Below are 25,723 nucleotides of genomic sequence, written 5' to 3' on the forward strand. Positions count from 1 at the left end.
TAAATACAGATTTTTTTTTTAACTACATTAGCAATTTATTTGGAAATAGGCAAACTGTATTGAAACACTTGTATAAAAAAAAACAAAGTAGCTGAAATTTTTCCAATGATACATTTTAACAGACTATGCTTAAACCCAAAATTATGGTAAAAGCACATTGAGTTGTTCTGTGCTTAACCTTCCTAGCGGTAACCCCGAGTGTGACTTGGGGTAGAAAAAAGTTGCTAAAAGCGATAACCCCGTGTCACACTCGGGGTAGGTAAACCTATTGGAGGTAATAGTAAATACAGCCTTACCTAATCCACTGGCGTCCCGCGTCATCCATCGCCGCGATGTCTGTCTTCTTCTCTCTTCCTCCGGCCGGCTTCTTTTTTTTTTAAACATATAGATTTTTTTAATTTATTCAATTTATTACTTTTACATGATTTTGTGTTTCAAACTTTATTATACTCATACTATTATATTATACTGTAAAATAAATTTTCATGAAAAACAATGTATCGCTTTTAGACATATAAAACCGGAAAGAAATGAACTGCTAGGGAGGTAATTTTCCCCACATATAAATGTACTAATAAAAAAAACACAACAAATAAACTCTAGCCAAGACTTTCTGAAGTATTTAAGCAGACATATAACTGTATCATTATTAGATGAGTTCTCTTCCCTTCAAATGTTAATTATTTGTTATGAATCCTACCAGTAAGCTGATACACAAGAGAACCAAATATTATATTGTTCTGTGGTTCTCAAAACAAAGAGGAGAAAGTGTGTTTGTGCTAAGGCGTCTCCAAGCACCAATCTTATTTTAGGAATGACCCATTTAGAGAGCATTGCTTTGTTTTCTCTTATCTCACAAGGAATCCATGGCTGGTAACATCATATTCTTTTAAAGCCTTTTCTCTTCTCTTTTCCTGTAGGACACAAAACTGCTGAAGTTCTTTGGGAAGCTCAGTCACACCTTAAGCGTCTGCTTTTGCTAGGCATGCCAACGCATGCACCGTCGTCACCGGGAAACCCCGGAGAACGTCTCTGCATTTGCCCGCTAGAGATCAAGGAGAAAGGACGTGTCCCCAGGACCTGCAGGGACCAGCAGGATGATGGAGGACGACAACGGAGCAAGGTAAGTGGGTTTTTGTTAGTTTAAAGCTACCTCGAGTGTGACTCAGGATTACCGCTATTTGCAGGTAAAATCCACCCAGCGAGCATGCCATCTAACATAGCTTGACGCAAATCTAGGAGGTGCTATACTTCCAGAGCCAACTTTCAGCAAAGTAGCAGACAATAGACGGTCGGAACACATATTAGGATTTTGCTCCATCAATTTTTGTTTGATATTCAAGAAATGTACCTGTGCAGACGGCATATTTAGATACCGAGTCAAACATTCCTTCACAGTAGATGTTCGATGAGGAAGAAAACCACCAGTCTCCATGGAAAACAAGTACACATCACCCACCTGTGTATCAAAAACATTATTCAAAAACACACCATATTGGAGGGACAAAAAATCTCCTAGCCAACGATAGTCGTGGGTGACCTTTAAGATGCCCTTGTCTTCAAGCACCACATTTTAAAGACCCCTGGTCCCATGGTGAGGGTGTCAAAGAGGTAAACATGATTTCTTGTGTCCACCTGCAGCCAACACAGTTTCTCCATAGCGACATATGTTCAGGCCAGAAGCTCCCAAGCTCAAGACCTTTTGGTGCTGGAGATGCAGAATCTTTCTTCTATTGTCTCTCTTTCAACCTCTTGGCCTTTTGAGTCTTCTACTGGTTCCACATTTAGAACATTTTGCCCAAAAAACAGCCTTGCTCCTCGCACAGCTTCACCAGTCTTCAAATCCTGGACTTCAATCAGGAGAACAGTGTGATCTGCATGAACACCAAGTAAAACTCCTTGAAATCTTCCATTAATGGTTGTAATTTTGATAGTCTTCCCAATAATACAGCTCAGAAAACGTTCACCAGAAGTGGACTCCATATAGAAATGGTAATGAAATGAATGCAAATAAATGTCAGCCTCCTGCAGCTTCTGTTGTATGAGTTAGGCGGGATTGCAAACATCGGGGAGCCCCAATACAGATATTTTAGTGTTTGATACCTGTTCCTATTTACCAAAGAAGACCGTTTGGTACAGTTAAATTTCTGAGGATGGACTACACCCAGCTCTAGATGCCAGAGACCAATGCGGTTCCCGCTCCTTCTCAGGGCCCACCGCCTCCTCCTCCTGCTGTTGCTGCCGCCTGTCAGTATCCATTGACTAAAATTGTATTACACACTTCTGGGTGGCATTGACGATGCACTACACCCAGCTCTAGATGCCAGTTACCAATGCGGTCCACGTTCTGTCTCAGGGCCCACCGCCTCTTGCTGCTGCTGCCGCCTGTCAGTACTCCATTTACTAAAATTGTATTACACACTTCTGGGTGGCATTGACAATGCACTACACCCAGCTCTCCATGACACTTACCAATGTGGTCTCCCTGGCGATAGCTGACCAGAGGCCACACACTGCTACTGCTCTCGCTGACCCACGCTCTGTCTCTGGTCCTCCATCCTTTTGCCTAATGTCACTGCGCTACTTCTCCACAACTTTATGGGTGGCATTCCTAACACGCCATCCAGGTCATGATGCCAGCTAGCAATGCAGTCTCCTGCTGTTTTGACGGCAGAGACTGCTGCTAGTGGGTTCACACGTAGCGCCACCCTTTCTCAATGTCCTAATGTTTATGCTGTCTTCTGTATGCTGTCTATGACGCAAAAATCCTATTTGCCTGCTGTTACTTTATCTGCCATTTTCTGGAAAACCACCAGGTCTTTTGGAACTTTTGTATGTCTCCCTTGTTGCCACTGTTCTCCTACACAAACCTAGCAAATGTGGTGGTTCTAACATGTATAGGGGCTTTGCTATTAATGTTTAAAGTCGTCCCATTAATTTTAATGGATTTCGCCGAAATTTCGCAGACCCATCGGAAGTGCGAGGAATTTTTTGCGAGACTGTCAGAGGACTTCATTCCTATTGGCTAACTTCCAATTGTTTAGAGGTTAGCTGCAGCTTACTGGGACTGCAGCCCACTAGGGACCAAACAAGTGCTGCCCCTCTAAGGTTGTGTCTGTGAATCCCCCGGAATCTCAAAGTCCCAACCCAAATCAATCCTGCATACAAAGTTAAACCTACTGTCTTGGGATGTGGCAGGACTTAATAGCCCGCAAAAGCAGAGAAAAGTGCTGGCACGCCTAAAGCGTAATGTTGTTTTCCATCAGGAAACACTGGAAAACAGGTGACAAGCCACTGTACAGGAATCTTGGATTGGGGAGGTTATAGCCACTACTTACAAAACCAAGAAAAGAGGGGTGGCAATTATACTACATAATTTACTACGTAAATTTGCCATATAAAGTTCTATTACTGGAGTTGGATGAGGAAACTAGATAGGGAGATTTCAATGCTACTCTAAATCCTACAATACATTGTTCTTCCACCGCTTATGCAACTAATACGCCCCCTCGGGAATTTAGCTCAAACCTCCTTGGTAGACCCCTTCTGGCTTCTTAATCCTAGAGAAAGGAATCATATATGTTACTCCAAGGCACATACTTCCTTTTCTAGGATTGATCTTATTCTGGTGGAGAAAGCCCTTTTTTCCCATGTGTCTCGCGTATCAATTGCGGAATTTTCTTTATCAGACCACGCCCGTCCAGCTGACCTTGGAACTTTCTAAATCTTTCCGTAGTTCTTTGCTCTGGAGATAGCCAAGCTATATGGCACAGTTATTAATCTGGGTAAATGTCAGTGGGCGAATAGCCTAGATGACAACCTGGAACACTGGGATACTCCGGTTTTATTGTGGCAGACTATGAAAGCAGTATTGAGGAGACACATTATAGAATATACAACTCATAAGCGTAAGGAATACCGATCCCAATATACAGATCTACAGGAAAAAGTAGTCAAAGCCTATGGGGAATATTTGGCTCAGAGAAAGGAGGTACTGAAACAAGTTTGGCAAGATGCGACTACATATTTTTAATGCACATGTTGCAAATAAAGTGGAGAAAAACACCACTTTCAGAAACACATATTTTATAGATGGGGCAATAAAGTGTGATCTTTGCTAGCAAAACTCATAAAACCAACAAGCTCCAAGAGAAATATTCCCATGAAAATAGACCCCCCAACTGCGGCCCTACATACTGCACAGGAAAATTGTCCTCGAAGCACAGGGACACCTCCTCTATATCCTACAGTTGCCTCCAGAAATTCTCTAAAATCCTTTATTGTACTCCTGCTGGTATGTCTGGCATAAAGTTCGAAACAAATTTTCAATAAATAGCCACTACTCCCTTTTCCTCCCACTGTGGCGAAATAGAGATTTCCTGTAAATACTGAGGGAGCCCCAGGGAAGATGTCAAAGAGAGTTGCGGGCGATGAAAGTCAAATGCACAGTAAATAGTTTAACACAGAAGGTTTTTTCTCAATCAGCCATATCCGCATTGTATCCTTCATTGGGGCTACATACTTTTGCTAATTTGCAATTAAATTCATATGTATCAGCTATTATCAAAAACCTGTCGCTCACTGATTGGGCCAATCCATTGGATAAACTATTGATGATGCCTAACCCTGTTAAAAAGCCATACCAGAAACCTATGGAACTACCTTAGAATATGAGAATAGGAGCACTAGATCGTGTATATGGGTTAAACATTTTTCCACACTATATTACTAGAGAGATATTGAGTGATTTTTTGTAGAGCATTGAGGGCACTCAATGTACAGGGAGGTGACCTTGAAATGTTACCATTATGCATATATTTTACCTATGTGATCCCACCATATGGGTTTTATAGCCCCTCCACACAATATTTAAAATGTGGAGCCTTAGAGGCAGACTTATACCACATGTTGTGGGGATGCCCGAAATTATGGTACTTCTACAGGAAGGTAGTGTTGTACGCACTTAGGAACCTGGTAAATTATCTACCACTAACACCGGAATGGGCAATTTTTGGGTAAATGACACTTAAACGAACAAGGATCACAAAAGGCTGTAGTAAATCTCTAATGATAATTTCTCTGGTAGCAAAGAAGACCATTTTGCATACCGTATTTTTTGCCGTATAAGACGCACTTTTTCTTCCCCAAAACTGGGGGGGAAAAGTTAGTGCGTCCTATACGACAAATGTGTTATAAAATAATTAAAATAATATACTCACCCAATACCCGATCCTGCGTGTGTCTCTTCTCCTCGCTGGCTGCATGCAGCGTGTGTCTCTTCTCTCCTCTGGCAGCGTATGTCTTCTCCTGTCTGTAAAGCAGAGCGAAAGAAGCCGGCACAGCGCCACCTGCTGTTCCCTGTCCTAACTGCCGTACAGTGGAAAAAAAGCACAGAGTGATCAGAAGGGGAATTTGAATGACACAGAGTGATCAGAAGGGGAATTTGAATGACAGAGTGATCAGAAGGCGTTATGAATGGCACATGAGTGATCAGAAGGGGAATAATCTTTCAGAATCTTTTTTTTCTAGATTTTCCTCCTTTAAAATTTGGTGCGTCTTATATTCCGGAGCGTCTTATACGGCGAAAAATACGGTAATTGGATCATGACAAATCCTCACACTATTTTTGGAAAAACTATGGTTTTTATTCCAGATGGATGGGATTGAGGCCTCCTTAGCTAAGGAATCATGTGTTAAGGATTTTTTTTGAAGTGTGGGAATCATATATAGCCACATTGCCAGTTGACACAAGAAGGGGAGCTCTTTCAAACTTTGAACAGACTGCATGGTATGTCTATAGTCTTCTAGATAATGATCCTCCAATTGTATGCTGTCAATTATGTTTCGATTGTTTTGATATTCGTATCACACCATGCAACAATTGCTCCACTGAAGGTTACAACATGTTTGTTCCTGTTTTCTTTTTGTTAAATTGAGATAGTTTTTTTTTCAGATTAATAATAAATGAACTTACATGTGCCTCATATCACTAAATGGATATTATCTGGAATTTGAATGTATTTATAATATGTTATTTTCCTTTGTTTAATAAATTCTGCTAAATAATTCATCCCATTCTTTGTAATTTATGTGACACCTCTATTCCCTGTATAATTATTATGTTGTTATAAATGCTGTTCTAATTTCCTTTGAAAAATCAATAAAAATACATAAAAAAAAAAGATTAAAGAAAAGAAAAAAAGACACATTGTCCCTGTTGTGATGATTGAGTTCTGTAAATAAGAGAATTCTATTAAAAAAAACATGTGAAAAGCAGGCTAGGGACCCTCATGCAATGCTAAAGAAAAACAAAAGATATTTATATGCAATACTTCCTATTATGCTAATTAAAAGGACATATTTTTGAATGTAAATTTAGTCCTGAGCATAATAAAAAACATTTTTCCTGGTTTCTACCATGTGGAACATGTTGTACCTTACCTTATCATAGTAGTATCTTAAAGCTCGGCTTAGCTTGTTGTAGTTCATGTTGGTCTTGTTTTTCCGCAGTCCCCAAAGTCGCGACACTTCCTCTGCATCCATTAGCTTGAACTCGCCATCGTTGGAAGTCCAGGAGATGAGGTGTCTGTGGCTCTGTTGCTCCAGCAGATGCCAGAGAAACTGCCAGAGGGTGCCAGAAGGGTCCATCTCTCTGAGTGAGGAGACCATAAGCCTGAGGGAAATACATAGAGCGAGGTCAGAGCGATGACAAAAATTAGAGGTTTCAGATGCATTACACACAAAAATGAGATGAAATAAAAGTGTACTTGCAGTACCAAAGGAATACTATGCTCTAATAGAAAACAATTAGAAAGACAGAAAGTGTTTTCAGGAAACTTACCCAGTCACCAGGCTCAACGGCTGACATGTGCACATATGCAGGTATGTGCATCAAACCTTTGCCCTACATTTGTGGTCCTGGCTAAGCGTGTGCAGTGTTCTGATACATGCCTTGAGGTACGTGCCCATGAGTTCAGTAAATTTCAGATACAAGTTAGGACCTCTGTCATGATTTTTATCACCAAATTACTAATGACAAGGTAGTCATATCTTATTCTATCTCTTCTAATGCTGCCATGGTAACAAACAAATAATATAGAATGCAGGCCAAAAACAACAGATAAACACAACCATTTATTAGCAGAAACCACTTTACATAGTTACATAGTAAGCCAGGTTAAAAAAAGACATAAATCCATCAAGTTCAACCACTAGGGAAATAAACATATCCCAAATATAAAACCCTATGGACATAGTTGATCCAGAGGAAGTAAAAAAAGACCCTGGTACAATTTGCTCCAACAGGGGAAAAAAATCCTTCCTGATTCAATGAGGCAATCAGATGTTCTCTGGATCAACAGTCTCTTATTTTTATTTTAAAGCTTTAATATCCAGTTATATTCTGTGCTTCTAGAAAAACATCCAGCCTTTTCTTAAAGCAATCTATAGTAGTTGCTGAAACTACTTCTTGAGGGAGCCAATTCCACATTTTCACAGACCTTACAGTGAGAATCCCTTCCTTATCTAGAGCTTAAACTTCTTTCCCTCCAAACACAAAGAGTGCCTTCTTGCCCCTTGTAACGATCTTAAAGTGAAAATTTGGAAGAGAGTGCTCTATGTGGACCATTTACGTATATATTTATACAGGGTGATCATATCCCACTTAAACATCTCTCCTCAAAGGAGAAAAAATTCAGTTCAGCTAATATCTCCTCATAGCTGAGCTCCTCCCCTCCCTTCCTTTTACTAGTTTAGTTGCCCTTCTCTGCACTCTCTCCAGTTCCACAATATCCTTTTTTTTAACCGGTGCCCAAAACTGGACTGCATACTCCAGATGTGGTCTAACCAATGCTTTGATGGTTTGATTACGTCTCTATACCAGAAACCCCAGATGCTATTCTATTTCTGACTCCCTCAAATGTATTCCCCCTAGACACTATGAAACATGCATGTTGTTAGCCTCAGAGTGCATAACTTTACATTTCCCAATATTAAATTGCCATTTGCCACTTGGTTGCTCAATCAAACAGTAAATGTTGTAGATTATAGACATCCCAATTTCATTACATACAGTTTAATGTCATCTGCAAACACAGAAATTGTTTCTTTAGTCACAAACTCTATATCATTTATAAAGATGTTAAACATCATGTTCTTTTACTATCACCGAATAACCACTAAGGCAATGAAAACACTGCTGTCTGATGGGACCCAAGGACCTGACAATTAGGGCTACATCATTGTCACGGCTCCACAAGGCCAAGTGGTGGACCCACTGTGTCACCAACCCTGTGGGTGGAGACGTGCACGGGGCGCAGGGTCTAAGCAGTAGCTTGGTCTTCTCCAGAGCCTCCAGAGGGGAGGAAGTTGTGCGGCAAGCTACTGACAGGTTGTAGCCCCTGTGCCCGCCAAGGCAGGTGACTGCTAACAAGCTGGAACCAAAACGTAGTGCAAAAGGGAAATCCAAGAGAGTTGTCAGACGAGCCAAAAGGTCAAGGCAGGCAGTGAACAAGAGTGGTCAGGAAACAAGCCGGGGTCAGTACACAAAGAATCTGGAACAGGAGAAACAAACAACAGGAACCTGGAAGCAGAGCCAAAGGAACTCCTAGATCAGGCAACTTCTTGTTGCCAGGTCACTTGCTTAAGAAGGGAATGTCAGGTGATGGGCTTGGATCAAGTGAGATGCAGACATCAATCCCACCAGCAGAGGGAGTGCTGTTGCTGAGATAATCACAGGTGTTATTCAGATGTTTGCCAGCAGAGGGAGTGCGTCTGTGGAATACTCTGGTTCTTTGAGGCAAGGGAGCAGCTGCCAAAGAATCACCTGACTTGGAACAGGAAGTATGCAGAGTGTTGGATCTAGAGGCAGAGATGTTGCTGGCAGTAGGGGACTGCAAGGAGGGTGAGCAAGAAGGAGGCACAGATGACCTGGACCTGCGGGGATCTGTGACAATCATCTTCAGCTTCAAGTTGGGCACCAAGGAAGTTATCCACCAGCACTAGGTAATGCAGTTTTAATTCTGTATAGATACAACAAATTAGTGGAGATGAATAGTATAGGAGGCATGGGCTTATAGGTGGAAAAAGTATACATATATATACAGTCGTGCCATAAAATATAGGCACCTTTGTTTCACCAGCTCACTCGCTGGTGAAACAAGTGGCTTGGAATCAAGTGGCGTTAGAAAGCACAGGAGGAGTTGAATCCTTATAGTAACTACAAACTGTAAGTAAACTTTTTTAACTCCTTGAAAACAAACATTGTAACTGGGAAAATGAGTGGTAGCAAGGTAGAAGGTTTTGTTCAGTGCACAGTCTGCCATACGTATGCACAAATGGAGCAACAGCTCCTAGGTGAATACTGTTGTGACCAATGTGAGCAAGTAGCCCTTCTGGTATCTTGGTAACACGTCCCCCGTATCTGAGCCTGCGTTGGGAGAGTGGGTGGGTTGTGTGCAGTGAGCCTTACAGTCAGGTAAGGCTGTATTTACTATTACTTCCCATAGGATTACCTACCTTGAGTGTGACTCGGTGGTACCGCTTTCAGCAACTTTTTTCTACCCCGAGTCACACTCGAGGTTACCGCTAGGGAGGTTTAGCGCACACCTGGTCCCTGTTCTGTGCACATATACAGTCCATTACAGGTCAATTAGAATCTTTAATGCTTCATCTTCTTTTGGGTAACTGCTACATTTTTATGTTACATTATACTCATTCACAAAATTGATTTATTTATTGTTGCATGTGTTGCACTGTTTTGATACTTTTTGGTTTGCTTGCAAAACTGCAAACTAATTTAGATCAAGCTGTATATATACTAATTAGCTATATCTAGCTAATAGATATGTCATCACACAATAGTATGAATGTCAAAAAATGTCACCAAGCATTTGCGATCTGATTCAAATTTCATTCTAGTTTGGCTTTATAGAAATCAAATATTTGAATAGAGGATTGTTGCCAAAGATGTTATAATACATGTATCAAGGAACATTTAGTGATTTCACTTGTGTGTGTATGTCAAAATACATTTAAATGCATTTAAATACACATGCATTATTACTATTTTAACTGGACTGGTTTGTGAGTGGGGGAGGAGGGTGATTAATCAAGTAAGTTTGCTTGGATGGTATGCATTGATGTATGATTGGTTTGTAATGACAGTTTCTGTTATTTAGTGATTCTTCAGCAATGTTTCGTCATTTTTGCCACAAATATTGAGTACAAATGTGTGGATGGTTTCCACTCCAAACTGCTACTTGACCCCCCTCGTTGCCTTTGTTACATTCTGAAAGTCACGTTGTCACATATTAGTATTTAAATGTGTTATGTACATATTCCTTTTATGAATAAATTGTCATGGTTTCTATTTCTTTTTTTTAATTTAATAGTCTGACATTTGCACTCAAGTTGAATTGCTGCCACACAACTCCTCTGTTCTGTAGTAGTGTTATAGGTTTGTTGTCATTGTGCTGTGCTGCCTGATCTTAGCCCTATTGTATACAAGCGCACCTCCACTTGCTATCCAAACTGGTTGTCAATTAGCTGTCCAGCTGAGTTGCATACTCATTCTAACACACCTGATGGTAATGGAAAGAGGTCCAGGTTGCCAAGCACAACATCAAAGCACATTGATTGCCAAGCTCACAAGCAGGGTCAGGCACTCTTAGAAATGAACAGATGTTCTGTTGTTTGTTAACTTAATTTTGCTCATTAAATTCTGGATTATATGTATTATTTAGGTGTTTACAGAAAACAAATAGTACTAGTATATAAAACTTCCAGGGACAAATACACTTTGTGGTACACATATTTTCTTGCTTTTGCAGCCTTTCAGGGTGTTTCTGCATGTTTGAATGGCATTTTAGACCTTGGCTCACTATATATTGACTTACTCACCTCAGCTTGGTAGTGGAAGCACATAAAGATGGATTCCTCCTTGAATCAGAAGCAATATCACCCATAAATGTTGCTTGGAGCCAAGCCTATGACATCAGAAATCATAGGAAGAAATAGGAAATCTTTTCAATTTGAAGCATGTTAGGCAATATGCCCAAAAAACCCTCTTTGCCTATTTCTTACTATAATCTCTCTTTTATATGTATATGTACACACGTAAATGCATACATATATATATTATATATATGTATGTACATACATTAGTGCACATGAAGCAAAACAAACAATATACACATAAAAAAAAAAAAAACTTACCGGAATGAGGATCCTTCTCTAGAAAATTGTCTGGCGCATTTTTCAACTGATAGAACACAGTTTACGTGGACATAGCGGTTCCACCTTAGCGCACAACAATGTGCATCACACTCCTGAGGTTAGGCGCACAAATATGCGCATCAAACAACTGAGTTTTAATAAGCCAATTGTGGTGTTTTTAGACTTTCAAACAATTCATAGAAGGGAACTGCTTAAAAACATTGACTTTTTAAATTGTAGGTCCTGGGAGATTGTAAATGAGATCACATAAAAACAAACCCCAAAAAAAAACTTTATACAAAATAAATCTATTTGCTAAAAGGTCACATTAAAATATAGAGACCACAGAGACACCACTAAATTTACATGAAAAAATAAAAAAAACACATGTAAACCTTTCATACAAAGCCAAATTAGTTCAAAAAGGGCCTAACAAATATTGCATTCTAAAAATACTTACCAAACCAAAATGAAATTTTTACCTATCAAGGGTCGAAAACTGGATTAGAAAATATTTATGCAGGACAAACATTTAACCCCCCTAGCGTTCTAATTCTGTCAGTTTTTTATGCAAAAAGTGATCCTATTTTTTTGTTTATATTGTGGGCCTGTAATTCTTAAGATTAACTCCCAGTTATAATAAATATATTTATTTATTATATTATAATCATAAATTATAATGTAATACATAAATATAAATCATTATTATAAAAAATAATGAAATATTAGATCAAAACAATGTAATTTATCAAAAAACTACTTTTTTATCAAAAATTTCCCACTGAAATTTTCCAAACAAGGGTGCAATATTATTGATAAATAATAATATAAATTAAATGCAGATTTAAAAAAAAAAAATATTCACATTTTTAGTAGACATCCGGGGTGTGGTAGATTTTGAACCAGGGTGCTGCACAAAGCCCAACATCACAGTCAGGACAGTAGAACCTGGTTTCCTTGCATTTCTTCCTTCCTCTGTCATCGGTCTTTGAGCAGCAAACCACGCACATCCTTGTAGGTGCTGCATTTCTCTGGGTTGGTGGGATGTATTCAGTGAAGTGACAACCGGTCAGGCGTTCTGGGTTGACAACGGTGGAAGCACGACGTCCAGGTCTATTCAAAGCCACTAATGATGTTTGGTGGTTCTTGACTATGGATTCGGAAACTTGCAAAATGAAGTCTGAATGATTTACAGGCCTCTGACTATTTTTTTTGTACAGAACGTAGGCATTCCATAGGCACTGCTCAACAAGATGCCTGAAAATCTTTTTGGGGTAGAATGTCATGGGTAGAATGTCTGGGTAGAATGTCATGGATTGGTCAGCTCTGTCCACACCTCCCATGGTGTTGTTGTAGTCAATCACCACCTGTGGCTTCATCACTTCTTTCCCACATTTTGTGCCCACCATAACGGTAGAGGCATCATGAACAGTACTCATCAGGCACACATCTTTCTTGTCACGCCATCTCAGGGCCATCATTTTGCCTTTCTGCCAGGCAACAATTTCTCCTGTCTTCAGCTTTTCTTTTGCAAACAGTGATGGTAGGTTGCGGCGGTTAGCCCTAACGGTTCCATAGGCATCTGTTCTGTGTTGCAGAAGGAACTCATAAAGCTCAGGAGAGGTGTAAAAATTGTCAGTTGTGACACAATAGCACCGAAGATGTTGCCAATCACCACAATGGCTGTATCTGGGGTTGAACTGTGTCTCTTTTCCAGTGTACAGTACCGTATTCCAGATGTAGCCAGATGAGGATTTGCACAGCATATAGGTCTTCACGCCAAATCGTGCCCTCTTTGACGCAATGTACTGCACCCAGCTGAGCCTCCCCTTGTAAGCCATTAGACTTTCGTCAATGCTGACATCTCTTTCTGGCACATAGGTTTGCTGGAAATTTTGTAGAATAATCTGAGATACTTCCCAAATTTTCTTGAGTTTTGGTGCAGGGTGGGTAGTCCCATCAAATTCTTCATTGTTTGCGAAGTGCAGGTACTTCAAGATGAGGGAAAAATCGGTATTCTGGCATGACTGTGCCAAAGAATGTAGTGGCAATCATTTTGTTCTTAGACAAGTAACACTTCTGCACGGGTTTGCCCACAACTCCCTGCAGGATCACGAGGCCCAAAAACAGCCAAATGTCATCCTTGGTCACAGGTTCCCACTTTCTGCTTCTTGCAAACCTCAGGTGTGGAGCACCTTGTTGTTGTCCAGCGTACCTGCATAAATATGTTCTTTTATAGAGTGAAGGTTGCAAGTAATATGCTAGCAAACACAGAGCAGCATACATGTTGGCATAAAAAAATTTGCGAAACATTTCAAAAAGTTAGCAAATACAGAGCAGCACACATGATGGCATAAAAAAAATTAGCAAAACATTTTAAAAAGTTTGCAAACACAAGAGCGGCTTACCTGTTTGTCTCCACAGCAATTTTTTTCGATAACTTCACTGTTCAAAAACAACTTCAGGTATGCCAGGGGGTCGTCGCATTCAGCCTCAACTTTCATCCCAGGTGCGCCGGTGAATGGAAATCTAGGCGGTGCTGCCTGGTCCGCATCAAGGTCGATAGGACACCATGTGCGCACAGCACTGACCCCAGGTCCAGAATCGTTGCTCAGTTCACTTTCGCTGTCCGATGACAAATTTCTTGGTGAATCACTATCACTCGATTCCACAAGGGACTCCAAATCGCTATCGCTTTGTTCAAATTCCTCCAAAACAGCACTTGCGCCGGCGAGATGCCTTGTCTCCAGCAATCAGTCAGGAACAATCAAGGTCAAAGACAAAGTGATTAAATGACACATTCAGGAAGTGATTTATAACTCATCAAAAGGTCAGATCAAGGTCAGGGCTAATAGTGGGCAAAATGTAAATCAGGGCACTGGGCAATGATGCTTGGTGCACTAAAATTTGTATTTATACTTTTATTTTATGTTTTTGTAGTGTTTTTTTACTGTAAAAAAAAATTTAAAAGCAGATTACATAGTGATGCCGCTGGCATCACCCCTGGAATTTACTATTGGTGATCACATCTGCAGTTAGATGCGATGCACCATGCAGAAATCCTACATGGTGCATTGCATCTAACTGCAGATGCGAGCGGCGGGGTGGCGGGGAACCGGGCGGCATTTAAAAGCAGATTACTCGGTAATCTGCGTTTGCATTTCCCGCCCGGCCACGCCCTCCTGACAGAGAGGCGCCCCGGCATCACAGCAGGATCGTCCGATTGCCGCTGGAGCATGGGGCTGAGGTAAGGGGGACCCCCAAAGTTACCCCGAGTGTTATTCGAGGTTACCACTTTTTGCATGGTTTTCCCACCACCAGTCACACTCGGCATTACCGCTAGGGAGGTTAAAGGTGGTAATAAAGACCTATTATTGAAATGAAACAATATGGCCACAAACACAATAACATAGCATTAACATTGACTTAGTTGCAATTAATTAGGATGTAAGGATGTAAGGAAGGCTGTGCTCTCAGTGCTCATCTCCCTGCAATACTCCTTTGTGACCCTATTAATTTCAGCTTACAAGACCTGTTTCTAAAATTGCAATGGAAGGCTTGTGCCTCTCCTATACATCCTTACAATCTTGATGGATGAATGAAACACCAATCCTCGTTGAGTACCAAAGCTTTTACGAATCATTTATGTACATCAATATAGAAATATACCGAAATCCTCCTTAAGGCTTAAGGAGCACTAACTTGAACAAGATTTTCAACTTTCATCTTGCCACATTTATCAACACGCATGTTTGTGTCTTTTATGATCTCCCATTGACCGTAAAGTACGTACAAAAGATATCCCTGAGGAAGCCTAATGGTGGTGAAACGCGTCAGATTTTTGCACAAACTCTATACGGTGGGGACTTTTTCGGTTCCTCACACATTTATTTGTTTGATGACATAGAAGTACTATGATATAATACTTAGGCCCTGTGAAGTGTTAACAGGACCAAGGTAAAATACCTGATTGAGTTATGTAAATGCTTTTCTTTGACACCATGTAGCAAATACACTTATATATTATTTCATACAATCCCTGAGCCGTGAACCTCATTCTTTTTCTTCTTTTATACATTATATATTTCTCAGCTAATATATATGTTTGAAACATTTGAAAAGCCCAAACATTTTTATTTAGGTCTAAGTGAAAGATCTGTGCCATTAGAAATAATTATTTTTTAGGGGAACAGTGAATTTTATTGGAAGTTCGCCAGTGTCGAGCTACCGGAGATGCGGGGTTCAGAGTGAGCGATCATCTAAGTTGCTAACTGCCGGGAGAATACGGCAGCGTATTCTCGCCAGGCTAAAATTTGGCTGATAAATAGGTTTTGGGCGTCCGATTCTGGATTGCTAAATTCCAATTTGGCTTGATGAATCAGGCTCAATTACTCAAAATTAATATGATTGAGAAACAGTTCTAAGCCATTATTTCTAATTTTTAGAGAATCTTTAATCACTGGCATGGTACCAATGGATTGGTGTAAGGCCAATGTGGTTCTCAGACCAGTTAGTTTATAACTCCCCTGGCGGTATTCCCGAGTGTGACTCGGAATGAATTTAACATGCAAAAAGCAGTAACCCCGAGTCACACTCAGGGTAGGCAAAAAAAAAACTCCTATCTGTGCCCCTCGATCTAGCGGTGTCCTCAGCGATCCCCGGCCGGCTTCTGCATCACATCCTCGGTGTGTTGTGTGAAGCGTTGGTACACTGGGAAGGCGTGGCCGGACAGGAAATTTTAAAAGCTGATTACATTGTAATCTGCTTTTAAATGCTTGATCACAGTTAAATATAATAAATAATAAATGTAAAAGAACATCAATTAGTGCATAAAACAGCTTTGTCCAGTGCCCTTATTTACAGTTTGTCCACTATTAGCCCTGACCTTTGCTTGAACTTTTCCTGACCTTTTTATTATTTCCTGATTTCATCATTTGCAAACTTGTCTTTGACCTTGAACGTTGCTGACTGCTTACTGGAGACTTGACCACATCCATGGCATCCAAAAGGCGTCTTGCCAGAGCAAAAGCTGTTTTTGAACAATTAGAAACCAGCGATAGCGATTTGGAGTCATTTGTGGAATTGAGCGATAATGATTCACCAGGAAACTTGTCATCAGAGAGTGACCGTGAAAGTAAACGCGGTGACAAATCTGAACTTGAGGTCAGTAATGTGAGCACTCTATTGACCTTGATGCAGCCCAGGCAGGGCCCCCAAGATTACCATTTACTGGAGCACCTAGTGTGAAAATTGATGCTGAACGCAACAACCCCTTGGCATACCTGCAATTGTTTCTGACCGATGAGGGTATTGAAAAAATAGTTGCTAAAACAAACAGGTACGCTGCACAACAATTATCTGCTCCACACCTGAGGTTTGCAAGAGGCAAAAGCGGAAACCAGTGACTAAAGATGACATTTGGGTATCGCAAATACGTGCGCGCGAGCGTGATACTTCAGGGAGTTAAGAAGTGGTATTGGTCCACCAAAAAATTACTTGCCACTCCATTCTTTGCCAGAGTCATGCCAGAGTACAGATTTACCCTGTTCATGAAGTATCTACACTTTGCCAACAATCCTGCCCATCCTGCACCAAAACTCAAAAAAATTTGGGAAGTATCTCAAATGATTCTTAAACATTTCCAACAGACCTATGTGCCAGAAAGAGACATTAGCATAGACCAAGGGGAGGCTCAGCTGGGTGCAATCTGATTCATCAAGCAAAATCGGAAGCTCGCTCGCGCGCACGTATTTGCGATCCGAAATCGGATGCCCAAAACCTATTTATCAACCATTTTTCAGCCGTCGAGAATACACTGGCGTATTCACCTGGCATTTATCAACTGAGATGCTCACTCGCTCCGAGCCGTGCATCTCCGTGAGCTTGACACTGGCGAGCTTGCATTAAAAGTCACTGTTCCCCTAAAAAATCATTCTTTCTAATGGCACACATTTTTCACTTAGACCTAAATAAAAATGTTTGGGCTGTTCAAATGTTTCAAACATTTATATTAGCTGAGAAATAAGCATATTTTTAAATGACCTAATATTTTCAGGTTCAGAAAGAGTTAACCGATTTAAACTGATTTAAAGTAAAAATAACAGTTGATCCAGGGCACATCCAATTACCTCATGGTATCAGGAAAGATTTTTTTTTTCCTCCTGTTGAAGCAAATTGTACCAGGGTTTTTTTATTTGCCTTCCTCTGGACCAACTATGTCCATAGGGTTTTATATCTGGGATATGTTTATTTCCCTAGTGGTTGAACTTGATGGACTTATGTCTTTTTTTCAACCTGACCTACTGTAAGGCCCTGGTCAGTACCAGTATTCTTCAGACACCAGTCCCCCAATCTAACCTCACAGCCTTCGCTTATAGCAGCCCCCGCTCAGCCTCGGGAGACTGGTTGCGTCTCCCAGCACTCGGTTGCCCCCAGGACTTAGTGCACAAGGAATGGTGTCCGGGGATAGACCGGCAGCTAACCAGGAGCCCTACGATACACAGTACAGAATTACCAGGGAATCCAGAAACAAGCCGAAGTCAAACACAGGAGATAAGTCCACCAAACGAGTTACAAAGGAAAAGGCACAAGCAGAGTTGGGGTCACAGGCAAAGGTCGGTCCAGGCTGGGTTCAAGCAGATTGTCAGGAACAGGCAAAGGTCAGCAACAGAAAAATACTCAGAATCTCTCCAGCACAGATAAGCCCAGCTAAACGCTTTAACAGGCACTGTCAACTGGGAGCAGAGAGGCTTTAAAGTCCCAGCAGCCAATAGCAGTGCAGGGCTGAGTCAGGAGCTTATCAGCCTCTAGAATCCCCTTCAGTTGTGCACAGCCTAACAAGAGATGCTGAGGATGCCATAAATCCATCAGGCTGCACGGCTAAAGGGAAGCAGGGGCTGCAGCTTTAATTTTTGCGGAACTCGAGACCGGGGTTTGTCAGGAGTGGGCAGTGGCTGATGGGTTTTCGTTGGAGCTATGCAAGGAGATTTACTAGAGTGGATAGAATCGGAACAAGGTCAAGGTCCTCAGGGAGGGAGGCTAAGAGATAGGGCATCTGCTTTGAAATTCTCACGCAACCATAGCAGTCCTAAAATTACAGGGGATGAAGGAATGTCTAGCAGAACAAATGATAACCTTTCTGAGTGGGCAGCACCTTAACCAAAACCTCAGGAGTTGTGAATGCGGGTTTCCCTGCTGCAAAGGAGAATCATCTATAGCAAATACACATAATGACTGAGGTTGGTTAACAACTGGAATTCCAAGAGAGCGGGCCCGATATATATCCATAAAATTACTGGCAGCACTGCTATCCAGGATTGCCTGACAATGCTTAGCAGAAGAATTCCAGGCAATTTCAACTGCTAACAGGACACGATTAGACTTTAATGGAAATACCTGTCTGCCTAGGTGGCCCACCTAGGAACTGAAGTTTCCCTGGCTTTTTCTAAGTGCCCAGGTTCTCCACAATACAGACAGAGCCCTTGGGACCTTCTCCTCAACCTTTCTGTAGCCGACAGCCTGCAGGAGCCCAACTGCATTGGCTCCTCGGCCAGAGATGGAGGAGGACTGGGCTCAGAGGGGGTCGGGGGTCCTGAGGGTGTAGCATATATAAACAGTCTTTCCTTGTGACGTTCACGAAGTCAGGGTCAACCCAGATGGCCAATTGGATAGTCTCATCCAAAGAATTTGGCAATGGATGATTCACAAGAGTATCCTTAATGGCATTGGACTGACCCAGGTGAAAATGACTGCAGAGTGCAGAATCATTCCACTTTTAACTGACGGCCCAGCTGCAAAACTCTGCAGCATACTCCTCAACTGTGCTGAGGCCCTGTCGAAGACTACGGAGTTTTGCCTCTGCAGTTGAAGCCAGGTCGGGGTCAGCATACAGAATCCCCATGGCCTTGAAAAATGCATCCACTGAAGAGAGAGCTGGGTCCCCCTGAGGCATATTGAAGGCCCAAGTCTGGGAATCACCCTGGAGTAGGGAGAGGACTAGGCCCACTCTCTGAGATTCTGTGCCAGATGAGAGTGGTGAAGCTGAAAGTATAGCTTGCATGCATTCATGAAATTTGCAAATTTTTGACGTTCACCTAAAAATTTCTCTGGAAGTGGAATCTTGGGTTCCACAGGAGAGACCGTCACAGCAGGATCGAGATTCTGCCTTTTAAGCTCCTGAGTCGTCGGCCAGATGCTCTCCTAACACCTACTATGTATTTAGGTCTAAAAATGTACCTTTAGCCTTACCTTTTACTATGTATTTATGTCTAAAAATGTATGCCTACCTCTTCCTCTCTAAAAAGCAGGCACCTCTCTCCTGTGCATGCGGGCAGTTCTGATCCTGGTTGTGCTTGCTGTTCCCAGTTTTATCAGTTTTGCCCAGCCCTCCGGCCAATCAGGAAATAGCCTCTTAATTATCCCTGGCTATTTAGCTAGCTCAGATACAGCACTCAGCGTTCATACAATGTGTCTCCACTAGTGCCAAGCCCCCTAGCTGTTGAGCAAGTTCATGTACACCTGTTGCTTAATTCAGTGTTTCCCCTGTCCAGCTCCTTTGTTATCCCCTTGTTAGACTGGGCAACTGGGTTGACTGGGTTGTTTCCCAGCCTATTCCCTTGCTGTTCCAGTGTTCCTCTCTGTCACTTGTAGGTCACTTGTACCTCTTGTTGCTTTCAGCATCTCCTGTGTTTCCTGTGTCTGCAGTGGCCTCCGTGTCACTGGTGTCTATTTTCTGGATCCCTGGTATTTGACCCCTAGTTTGTGACCTGACCTCTCTTGCTTGCTGCCTGCCTCGACCCTGGCCTTCCTGGACAGTTCTTCTGCTTAGTGATTTGGTACCATGTATCTTCCTGCCCACCCTGGTATGTCTGAGGACTGGAACCTGGCGGTAACCACGAGTCCCTAAAACATATAGGAAACTGTAAGATAGTTTAACTTTTTAAACATTCACCAAACACTAAACTTTCAGTTCTTGATGCACTGACATATATTTAGCCATATAATAAAACATGTACATACGTGGTTTTTCATGTTTACTATATTCACCAATGAAATATAAATTCTATCCTTAACATTAGTCATAGCATTCACCATCCTTGCCAACCAAGTATGGGCCAACCATCTATAGCAAGATGTCTTAGTGGAGAGAACTGTCTACTTCTTAGGGAACTCACACATTATAAAAACTCTTGATATCACAGATTGCATTTGCAACATTAGAAGCCCTCATTGTACCTTGGTACAACAAGCCCAAATGGCCCAATAATTACACACATGTACAATCTGACCATCAAATAGGGGACGTGGACAGGAAGCAGAGGCCTTCCTATATACAAATACAGATATATTTTAAACCTTTTAAAAGTAAAAGTTCTAGGAAGCAGGATGTTTGTATTCTTATTAAATAAAAATATATTCTTATGAATATATACACATGTATTTGTATACACATACTATTGTGTTCTGCATTGTCCCAGTTTCAGGACGCAGAAACTGACACCAACCAAAAGAACTGCCTCCGTATCTCACCCATGGTATTATGCAAACACGAGAAAGTACAAAATAAATGTGAAAACACAATGTACCATATGATACAATCATACAGTTTACAATGTAAAGCAGTAAAAGAAACAAAAAAGGACCCTTTATACTTATTGGTTATATGTGTTATTGTGTTTGTTGTGCAATGATGCGTGTTGTGCTGAGGCAGCAAATTCACTTTGTATGGGCCATTAAGGTGCCCTAATGCATGGAAAAAATATACCTCCACTATTTTTGACCGGTGTAGAACACCAAAATGTTTTATGGATTCGGAACTGTATGCTGCTAATAGACAGGGAAATTTCCCTACATTGTATATGTGCACTCAAGGGGTACTAAGAACAAATGGCAATGCACTGACATATACTGAATGTTATGCCCTGTATCAACATGGGAGATAAGAGAAATAAATATAAAATAGTTATGTGTTTTAACACACAGATAAAAGTGAATTTTGACTGATTGTCTTGCGAGTCCATACCACAGAAAGACATAAGATGTTGTTTAGAAAATCCAATCTAATGCATTTAAAAGATATACATGCACACTTTTCTCACAAGGATGGTCTGCTGAGGACCATCTGCAAAGGCCATATACAAAATGTAACCATAACCAGGCTAGATTGTCTTAGGTTTGCGGCCACTAACAGGCTATAGTGCAATTTTAAACGCTCATCAGTCACTTAATTATCCCATCATGTTTCACATCTATCTTAAAAAAATTCAAGAATGGAACACTTCAGTTGCATAGGATATTTTGAACACAATGATATGAGAAGTAGTGTAGTAGTAGACTTTCTGCAGAAGTCCAACACAACCCCTGTTGAGTTAGACATATAACTCTGCAATCCGCAAAGCTTATGCTACTTGAGGACTGAAAAACTCTAGCCTCAGCTGAGCAGGGAGTACTGCAGAGAGATTACTGCTTCCACACAAAGAGTTCCTTCCCTGAAGCATGTGAGCAACTGACAAACTTTTCTCTGTTTGTTTTAAAATACCTGGAATTTATTTAGCTGATGTAAGCTAAAAGTTTAGTTGGGCTTTAACTATGTTTGTGAATTTATCTCACAATGAATTTACAACTGATTATTATATCAACCATGTTCAAATCACTCAATTCACTCACCAAAACATTAAGCAGATATTTAATCATTTTTTTTTTTGCATGAATTGTTCTTAAATCTTTGCACATTTTCATTTTTACAGAATTGTAAAAAGATTGGAACCAAAAACAGATTTGTTTTTTGCCCTCTTCTATATACACCCAGGGCTTTTTTTCTCATTGAGCTCACCGGAATTGAGTTTCCTAAGCACTGAACCGTTTTGATAAAAGGGCATTTGCTGGGGGCCTGCGCAAATATCTAAGCACTGAACCCTTGTAATAACAAGGACATTTGCTCCAAGCCTGTGCAAAGACTAAAACACTGAACTGTTTTATTAAAAGAGCATTTGCTTCCAGGGCGCACAAACATGGGGCTCTGCCAGAGCCAAATTACGTATCCCTCCTCGCTTTCTCTTTCAAAAACTACAGGTGCACTTTACAATTCTAAAGAGAGAGAAAAAGGAAAACTTCAGGTGCACTTTACAATTCTAAAGAGAGAGGAAAAGGTGGAAAATTAGAGGGAAGGTGGTGAAGGCTGCTCGGGCGGTGATATTGACGGCAAAGCGGTACACATTACCGCCTCACCTGTCTGTCGCTGCGCTCCATGCTTCCCCCATTGCTCTATGATTTTGCTAGCTCTCCCCCACACTCATATTGTTTAACAAGTAGATGGTGTTGAGCAGAAGCAGATGGACACTGCATGACAGACCAGGCTGAGTGGGAGGAACAAGGTGGGCAGAGGATAAAGCAAAGCAAATTAATTGACGGCACAACATGCTTGGCACCACTGCCACTTTGCCAACAAGCACCACAGGTTTTTTTTTATTTTGGAACGGCTGAGCCTCCTACCTGTCTCAGGCTCCTCTACAAGTCAGGGCCATTCTGCTCCTGCAAGGTCTTTGAGTCACATTCAGTGCTTGCAACCCAGAGGGCATGGAGAAAACAGCCTGAAACATGGTTTAAAGCCTAGAGGAAGGAGAAGAAGAGGAGAAGGTTTAATGCTGGCCTATTTTTTCTTCCGCCACTGCTCTATTTTGCTTCCCCCCTCCCTCTCCATCTCTGTTATGCGCAGCCCCTCTGCCTTTTCCTTGTTTTGTTTCTTATTTTTTTTTTCTCTCTCCCCTTCCAGCAGACACAGAAGAGAACCCTTGTTTAACGTCAGAGGGAAGGAGAAAGCAGTGTGGAAGGTAGGATAAGGGAGGTGACAGAGGAGGAGAGAAAAGAGGCTGACTGAGTCAGGCAGCTGGGATGCAGGGTTGCATTGTACATACCCGCAGCAGCTAAATTAACAGAGGTTAGACATTTTTTTCATGTTTTAAAGCACATGATGTATACTTGTTTTCTCGATTACATGCTTTTGTCCGTGACCTGATCTTAAAACATAAGGAAAACGTAATACATTGAAATTTCTACATTAAAAATGTTACTTTTAAATAATAAAAAAAATACAAATATGTAAACACAGTGTAGCCCTGTTTTGAGGGGGGGAGGGGGTGATATGAGATGACACACGGGCTATAACGCTAAACCTGTAGGATTCAGGGAGAACTAAAGCCTTCACTTTGGGGATTTGGCAGTGCATCAACCCAGGTTAGGACCTCTGAGAGCAGAGGAGATTCCTGTCCTGGGAAATTAACCAGTAATCTAAATTAGATGTTCGGGAGCGGAGGAACTACTGCACCCAGCGTACTATACCAGCATTAAAAGGTATTTGTATACACAGAATAGAAATAACAATATGTTTATATAGTAAATGTTAATGACAGCATAAACAATCAACATACAGGAATGAACAAATAAACCCAACAAGAGCCCTGGTGTAGTTGTATACACATGGAGAGCAAAGATACCTCCAGATAGGGATTGTAGCAAAGTTCAGTTGCAGGAGCCCCTGAAGACCAGCTCAGATGTGACATCAGATGGAATCCCTTTGAGTCAGGATGGTAGAACAGCTTGAAGAGAAGCTTGTCTCTGAAGAAATCAGTGGTGTGACACTGGAACTCAATGTCTGCCTATCTACTCTGCCACTCAGTCCCTAAGGAGTCTCTATCCTGCTGCTGCAACCGGACCTCTAGCTCCCTATGGGCGGTCGGTTGAGAAGGAAAATATTGTCTCCCCATCCCCATGTTGTTTGTAATCTCCATTTTGAAGCAGAACTATCCATGGGAAATACATAAAATCTGCTTCAAATAAAAAAACAAAAATATGTTAAAAACAAAAAAAAATGAAACATATACTATTACTGTACAGAAGCATGTATAATATATGTATAATATGAAGATTTCTTTGTATTGGACTCAATACAGCTATTTTGTATTTAATCCAATACAAAATTATTTGAATTTCCTGCCGATCCCCCAGCCCGCATCGACACATGCACCGACTTTACCAGGAAACCCCGGAGATTGTCTCTGCAGTTCTCGGCTGGAGATCAGAGGAGGAGGACACAAGCTCCATCACTCAGCTGTAAGGAGATGTGTACACATGTGTGTGAGATGTTTATATGTGTGTAATGTGTTCCTGTGTGTGTAATAAGTCTAAATGTCCATAATGCTTTCCTCTTAACTAACCTGGTTGCTAAGAGTGAGGTTGGTTCAACCTCACAACTGTGGTTTTCTCGGACAAGCTGTAACGTGACCTATGGCTGCGTTTTGGTAAACGGTCCTATAACAGGACAGTGAGCACTGCAGTCAGTCACATGTTAAACTAATATCAGCTTTGTAACTTGTTATACACAAATGCCCTTGGATTTCTTGTCTGCTTAGTCTGTTAGCCTATATGAAGATAATAATGTGTTAGGTGATATTCTGTACAATTGTATAATAAGAAAGAGTGTCTAGTGTTACTGTGTGGTTAGCATATGCTTTCAGAGAGAGAGATATTGATGTTAAAGCCTTTGGTAATTCCACACACAGACAGGGTTCTGTGTTGTTAGCTCAGGAAGACAATTGATTGGTCGAACAAAACTGGTATGTCTGGGACATATCATGGGAGTCAGGGACACTCAGGAATTACCGATTTAGACTTGCGCCTAGTGAGCAAATCTGTAGAAAAGGTTGTCTCCGGGAGGCAGGTTGGATACAGCAATATAAGAACAATTTAAAGCTAACAATGAAGAAGGATTGAACAAGAAACACTTGAGAAATATGCTAATATCCCGCTAAGTGAGAGTTTGAACAAAAGTGGGTGGTGCACCTCCTCTCACCAAGATATAAAAGTAGACAACAGACTATTATATCACACCAGGATAGATAAAATACACCACAAGCAGTAGAGTTAAAAAACTAAGCTAGAGATTGCAGCTGATTGCATGGAAATATGAGGAATATGGTGCATATGTCTTCTGCACTAATTTTAAATCGGGACATGTATGTGTGAAAATTAAGATGGTGGTATTTGTGCTGTCTAGAGTTTTGTTTTAATCTAACAAGTTGTGAGAATGGTTCTAGTGTAATAATGTGTGAGATCTCAAGCGTTTGTCGTGTCAAAAGTAATAATGCTGCTGAGATGTTATGTACGACAATGCTGATTTAATATCTGGTGCACAATTAGTTTGTTGTGCTGTTTCGAATTTGTTGTGAGTAATTAGTGCTTGGATTGTTTGTAATTAATTTGTTGTTTGTATTGTTTGTACTTTCATTGTACTTCATGTATTCCATTTTAAGAACAAAAGATGAAGACAATCTGTAGAATCAGGGAAAGTGTTGTAGACAACTTAGTGAGGAGTGGCTTGTTATTTAAGTATATTTTATCTATATTTTATCTGCATAAATATGGAAATTATATCCTCTATCAATGCATATAGATATTCAATTAAAGAAGGTTCATGCACAAATAATAGCTAGTCATTCAAACAGTTTAATTAAGA

The 25,723-nt window shown here is 41.0% G+C and overlaps 1 protein-coding gene and 1 long non-coding RNA gene across 5 annotated transcripts in view; one reads left to right on the forward strand and one right to left on the reverse strand.

Moving 5' to 3' along the window:
* LOC140342857 (ETS domain-containing protein Elk-1-like) overlaps positions 1-22,865 on the reverse strand; it is an 80,078-nt gene extending 57,213 nt beyond the window's left edge. For all 4 annotated transcript variants that reach the window (XM_072429227.1, XM_072429225.1, XM_072429224.1 and 1 more), the window contains exons 1-2: positions 22,705-22,865; positions 6,442-6,673 (exon numbers count right to left, since the gene is read on the reverse strand). In XM_072429227.1, the coding sequence (XP_072285328.1) occupies positions 6,442-6,669 (228 nt within the window). In that variant the 5' untranslated portion in view covers positions 6,670-6,673; positions 22,705-22,865. The remainder of the gene's footprint in view (positions 1-6,441; positions 6,674-22,704) is intronic.
* The window catches only part of LOC140342859 (uncharacterized), a 39,592-nt gene continuing 36,723 nt past the window's right edge, over positions 22,855-25,723 (forward strand). Inside the window, exon 1 of the long non-coding RNA XR_011923180.1 lies at positions 22,855-23,149. This is a non-coding gene — a long non-coding RNA (uncharacterized lncRNA). The remainder of the gene's footprint in view (positions 23,150-25,723) is intronic.

This window comes from Pyxicephalus adspersus, chromosome W (assembly GCF_032062135.1).
Source record: "Pyxicephalus adspersus chromosome W, UCB_Pads_2.0, whole genome shotgun sequence".
NCBI lineage: Eukaryota > Metazoa > Chordata > Amphibia > Anura > Pyxicephalidae > Pyxicephalus > Pyxicephalus adspersus.